This window comes from Nansenia antarctica (assembly GCF_963989245.1).
Source record: "Nansenia antarctica genome assembly, chromosome: 20".
Lineage (NCBI taxonomy): Eukaryota > Metazoa > Chordata > Actinopteri > Argentiniformes > Microstomatidae > Nansenia > Nansenia antarctica.
The window spans coordinates 21,171,853-21,178,359 of record NC_137693.1 but is presented as its reverse complement, the minus strand read 5'-3'; the positions used below and the strand labels follow the sequence as shown (position 1 = coordinate 21,178,359).

General features: G+C 45.8%; 1 protein-coding gene across 1 annotated transcript; it reads left to right on the top strand.

The window, feature by feature from the left end:
• Positions 1-3,966: 3,966 nt before the first annotated feature.
• zar1l (zygote arrest 1-like) lies at positions 3,967-6,099 on the top strand (the record flags this gene model as incomplete). The annotated part of the gene is made up of 4 exons (XM_080549547.1): positions 3,967-4,572; positions 4,707-4,799; positions 5,268-5,342; positions 5,956-6,099. The coding sequence occupies 4 exons, from the start codon at positions 3,967-3,969 to the stop codon at positions 6,097-6,099; spliced, it is 918 nt and encodes a 305-aa protein (XP_080405673.1).
• Between the last annotated feature and the right edge of the window lie 408 nt (positions 6,100-6,507).

Here is a 6,507-nt window from a genome sequence, read left to right as displayed (position 1 = left end):
GAGGGTTGACAAATGAACTTCAGATACTTCTGATTACTGCTGAAAAAATGTCTTGGTCCAGATTGTGCTGGTTTCACTGAAACAGCCAAAGTTGTATTGTTGAACATTATATGTCATTTTACATGTTGTTCCACGTAGCAGTTGTGGTAACATATTCTCTCTTGTGTGGAATTTCCCAAAATTAAGGGCAATAACCTAGTAGGCAAGGCATGGCAAGGCAAGACTTACAAGCGAGTTCGTTTAATCTCAACGAGACGTCCTTGATATGAATGAATGAATGAATGAATGAATGAATGAATGAATGAATGGTCTTTATTGTCATTGCTACAGTACAGGTACCAAACAACGAAATTTAGGAGGGGTGGCTCCCCTGGTGTTAGGAAAGAAAAAAAACACTTAAAAAAAAAAACACAAGAAGGGAAGGAGCTGGTTTACATAAATAAAGGCTATGTACACTATCCACTATACTATACTGTACAGATAGACGACTAGGGTTGTCATATTGCACATAGTGTTATTGCACATTTATTAAAGTGTCGCAGTTTGCAGGCTTGAAATGTACATATTTGTGCCTCAGCACTACACCTGATTTTTTTCAGTCCAGCAGCTGCCATCAATCCGTCCAGACTGTCCAGGGCCCAGAACCTAGGTCTTTGCTGTGTTCAGGGCCTGGACGGCCCTGTGGTAGAAGCTGTTCTTCAGTCTGTTTGTCCTTGCGGCCATGGTCCTGAACCGCCTTTTCGAGGGCAGCCGGGTAAAGTGTTCGTACCCAGGGTGGGTTGGGTCCCTGGAGATCTTGGAGGCCTTCTTGAGACAGCGTGTGTTGTACAGCTCTTCCAGAGAGGGGAGGGGGGCGCCGGTGATCTTCTGGGCTGTTCTCACGACTCTCTGTAGCGCATTTCTCTCCGCGGTTGTGCAGCTGGAGAACCAGTTGCAGATGCCGTAGGTGAGGATGCTCTCCACTGCGCCGCGGTAGAAGGTCACCAGTATCTCCTGCTTGCTGTGTTCCTTCCTGAGGACTCTCAGGATGTATAGCCGCTGTTGTGCCTTCTTGATGGTGGCTTTTGTGTTGTCCTTCCAGGTCAGGTCATCCTGCATGTGCACCCCCAGGAATCGGAGGGTTGAGACTCTCTCCACGCTCTCTCCGTCGATGAGCAGGGGCTGGATCTCGGACTTTTTCCTCCTAAAGTCTACGATGATTTCCTGGGTCTTTGACTTGTTCAGCAGCAGGTTGTTAACCTTGCACAGCTTGCTCAGTTGCTCTACCTCATCCCTGTACACCCCCTCGTCCCCCCCCGAGATGCATCCCACCACGGTGGTGTCGTCTGCAAACTTTACGATGGAGTTGCTGGGGTGGACGGGGGTGAAGTCGTAGGTGTAGAGGTTGTAGAGGATGGGGCTTAGCACGCAGCCCTGGGGGGACCCAGTGCTGAGTCTGAGGGCTGTGGAGGTGTGGGGGCCCACCCGCACCCTCTGGGGGCGGTCGGTCAGGAAGTCCTTGATCCATGCACATATAGAGTGTGATAGACCCAGGTCTAGTAGTTTGGTCACTAGCCTGTCTGGAAGGATGGTGTTGAAGGCGGAGCTGAAGTCCACAAAGAGCAGTCTCGCGTAGCTGTTTCCCCTCTCCAGGTGGGATAGAGTGGCGTGGAGAGTCGTCGCGATGGCGTCCTCTGTGGATCTGTGGGCTCTGTAGGCGAACTGGTATGGATCCAGGTTGGGCGGGAGGCGTGTGAGTATGTGGGCCCGTACTAGTTTCTCGAAGCACTTCATGATGATTGGTGTGAGTGCCACCGGGCGGTAGACGTTTAGGCAGCTCACCGTGCTTATGACTATGATATAACTTCTAAGATAAAATGATCCAATCAAATATTCGGCACCACTACTGAACTGTTCTTTAAGAGAATATTTTTGCAATGTGCAACAATACTATGTGCAATATGACAACCCGTGTGTACATAAGGTTCAGATATAGGAAAAGTTAGGATATTTATAGCATAGCATAGAGTACAGCACAGTGTTTTATTGTATAGTATAGTAGTATAGTATAGTAGATAGTGTACATAGTGCAAAACTTGATTCTCTCTCTCTTCACAGTAAAAAACTGGTCAGAAATCTTGGTGTAATTCTAGACTCCGATCTAAACTTCAACAGCCACATAAACTCAATAACTAAATCAGCCTACTATCACCTGAAAAACATAACAAGAATGAGAGGTTTCATGTCCAAGCAAGACCTTGAAAAACTCATCCATGCATTTGTTTCGAGTAGACTTGATTATTGTAATGGTCTACTAACAGGCCTATCTAAAGGAGCTGTTCGTAAATTGCAGCTCATCCAAAACGCCACTGCTAGGGTCCTAACAAAAACAAAGAAATTTGAACACATTACACCAATCCTGAGATCCCTGCACTGGCTACCAGTCTCTCAGAGAATTGAATTCAAAATCCTCCTAATTACATACAAATCACAAAATGGTCTTGGACCAAAATACATATCAGATCTCCTCCCACCCTATATTCCCGCAAGGTCCCTAAGGTCAGCTGAGACAAATCAGCTAATAATTCCAAGAGTAAAAACAAAACACGGTGCAGCAGCTTTCAGTCACGCTGCTGCATGCTCCTGGAACAAACTCCCTGAAGAAATCAAACAGGCCCAAACCCTTAAAATATTTAAATCTAAGCTAAAAACCTTCATGTTTTGCACCAGTTATGATTAAACACAAACACTTCTATCAATGTCTTTTTTCCATTAACTATTGTCTTTTTAAATGTTTTATCTATTTACTTCTTATATTTGCTTTTATTCATAGTAATTTTTATTTTCTTATGCTCCTCTTGCTGCATTTTTAAATAATGCATGTAAAGCACTTTGAATTGCCCCTGTTGTATGAAATGTGCTATACAAATAAACTTGCCTTGCCTTGCCTTGCCTTGCCTTGCCTAAGTAAAGACTCAATTAACTCAATTCTGGAGAAGTTGATCGCCTTACACTATTCAATCTTTTCAGTTTGTAAAGGATCTTTGAGTGTCTAGAAAAGCGCTAAAAGTCTAATGTATTATTATATAGTCGTACAGGCGCGGCCCTTTGAGGGCAATCATAAAGCTGATGTGGCCCAGGATGAAATTGAGTTTGACACCTCTGGTTTACATCATCTCGAAGAGCTGTACAACACACGCTGCCTCAGGAAGGCCTCCAAGATCTCCAGAGACCCATCCCACCCTGCGAACGAACACTTTGTTCGGGACCATGTCCGCAAGGACAAATAGACTGAAGCTCAGCTTCTACCCCAGGGCCATTCAGGCCCTGAACACAGCAAAGACCTAGGTTCTAGGCCCTGGACAATCTAGACAATTTGATGGCAGCTACTAGATTGTAATCAAGTGCAATACTGAAACACAACTGTGAACATTTCAAACCTGCAAACTGCGACACTTTAAATGAATGTGCAATAATACTATGTGCAATATGACAACCCTAGGGTACATAAGGTTCAGATATAGGAAATGTTAGGATATTTATAGCATAGCATAGAGTACAGCACAGTGTTTTATTTGTATAGTATAGTATAGTGGATAGTGTATATATTTATTTATGTAAACCAGCTCTTTTCCCTTCTTGTTTTTAGTATTCTTTTTTTCCAAGCACCAGGGGAGCCCCCCCTCCCAAATTTCGTTGTATGGTACCTGTACTATATATATTAATGACAATAAAGACCATTCATTCATTCATTCATTCATTCATTCATTCATTCATTCATTCATTCATTCATTCATTCATTCATTGTGAACTGAACTACCGACATTTTCAAACTGATGATCCCGTTCTCACCCCTTACCTACGACAGCACCCACATGACCAGCCTGCTGCCTGCACACCTGTGCGCAATTGACCAACTGATTTTTCAATAGGGACACTTATTATAAACCACAGTGGCCACAAAGTCCGTCATCGAGGCCATACACGATGGAGGGCTTCCTGATTGCACCCTACAATTTCGGGCAACACCAACACCCGGGTTGCGGCCCCCCTGTCTTCCACGGTAACCCGAAGTTCAAACCCCAGTGGGCCAAGAAAGGCGGCCTGTACGCGGTGCCCCCCGACGCACTGGACTACCTGGAGCTCTGCAAACGGGCCCAGCTGAAGACCATCCTGTCCCAGATCAATCCCAACCTCACCCCTCGCCTCAGAAAGGCCAACACCAAGGAGTTCGGCGTGCAAGTGAATTCTAAAGTCGACGCCGTGGTCCAATGCTCCCTCGGGCTGAAGACGCTCTTTTACCGGGAGGAGCGGACATCTCCCTCCTTTCCGAAGTGTCCCATGAAGAGTCCCGCTCCTTCCACACCGGACACCGGGAGAGTGTCGCCAAGCACCCCGGTGAATAACGTTCGCTTCACGCGGCCCCTGGCCATCTACTCCCCGGTGTTCGATCGCCGGTTTTTCGCGATGAAAAACAATTTTAGTGATGATGAAGATGAAGGTGCCCAAAATATTGAGGGTGCAACTCAGGACGCGCGTGAGTACGTCAGGAAACCTCTCCAAGCGCCAGTGCCCAAGGGCTTTAACTTCCAGGCGAGTTCCATTTTACGCACAATTTACGCATCGTCTGTGTAGGGCTAAATGCCCTAAATGCTGGCTGTATTTATGTTGTCTCCCTAACTTTGAATTTGCTTTAACGCTTTGAATTCTCCCCCCCCCCCATGTAGTTTCTGGAACAGAAGTATGGGTTCTTTCACTGCAGCAAATGCAACATTCGTTGGGAGAGTGCCTACGTGTGGTGCATATCAGGGACCAGTAAGGTAATGCATGTTATCAAGTCGCAACAGTTTAATGTTATGGCGTTTTGTAAGACAGTTAATTAATGACCAGGGTTCTGGAGTCACTGTCACAGTATATTCATCCATCTCATTGGCCTCTCCACTCAGCCATGTTCGCTGTGCATTCTGATCTCTGCAAGAACGGCATTTGATGCCAGACCATGACCTACTTTGTTTTTCTTTTTTAAAATAACTTTGTACTATTTAGCAGATGCTTTTATCCGAAGCGATTTACAATTAGAGATTACAGCGACTCCCTGGATTAGATTAGGTGCCTTACTCAAGGGCACACTAGTGGTGGTGTTCTCAGGTGGGATTTGAATTCATGATCTGTTCACCTGCCAAACTCACTATCACTGAGGCCACAGAGCCCACATGTAGAACCATCTCCATCCTTCTGAGTTTCACTGACTGTGCTCACCACTTTGAACCTCACTTGTGTACTTGCAGGTGTACTTTAAGCAGCTCTGCCGGAAGTGCAGGATGGCGATCAACCCCTACAGAGTGGAGACCATCCAGTGCCAGGTGTGTAGTGTTGGAGTTTTATATCATTTTATACTGAGAAATGCAAGTCTCTCTACAGTAGTGGTGAATCTAGCACTCAAGGAAGGCCCATTTCCTTCCTGTAAGGGATGGGCCAAGATCTGTGGCGCAGTGAATAATTCTGACGATGGACAGGGCCCATAACTTGTGTAATCACAGATTTGTATAATATGTTTGGTTCCCAAGAATAGTGACCTCGTCATGACCAAGGACAGTTCTATAAATATGAGTCCCACCCATCGTTGGGGGCTTTTCTGCTTTTGGGCTATTGCTTTCTTGCTTATTGGTCTGCTGGTTTCTCTCTGCGCTCATGTAACTTGGCTTAATAAAAGGCCTCTTTGGAGACAATTGATCTAAGCTCTGTGCTTTATAAGTTCTACTGAATCTATTAAGAATCGATTATATCCCACAACAGTAGCCTCACTAACAGTTTAGTTTTGATGCATCAGTTTACTGATTGAGTAGGCCGATGTGCGAGTAACTTGCGCACTTCCAAGTCCCTGAATAATGTACACGGCAAACCAAAAATAAATACTGGATGAATGTCTCTCTCCAGCAGAGGCCAGTGTTGACTAGTCCCTCTGCTCTGTCCCAGGTGTGCTGCCAGGCCCGCTGCTGCTGTGAGCAGAAGCAGAGGCACATCGACATGAAGAGGCCTCACCGCCAGGACCTGTGTGGGCGCTGCAAGGGCAAAAGGCTGTCCTGTCACACCACCTACAGCTTCAAGTACATCGTCTGAGTACCCCCCCCCCCTGTTTCTGGTGGCTGGTTTCCTGTAGGCACAGTTCTAGGATCAGCTTGCCCACCGATCCTAACCATTAAGGGGAGATTATTAAAAAAATAAGACATCGGATCAGTATGCAGGCGCATGTCATCCTATGTGGCTGACCATGCTGTTGACTGGTTGGAAGTTGCTCCCAACCACAGATGTGAGATCAGAATGGTCTACCCCCAGCCTTAGTCATGATGGTTAGGTAGCTACATAAATATCTGTCCCTGTATCAGTGGTTAGAGGTAACTTCTTCCTACATGTCCAGCTTGGAGGCTATGCCCCTCCCATGTCTTGTCCCTTGTCTCTTTGGCCAACTGAGAGTGAATCTATTTTTGTAAGATGTATATCATATTAAATAAATGTATTGCAGCATAA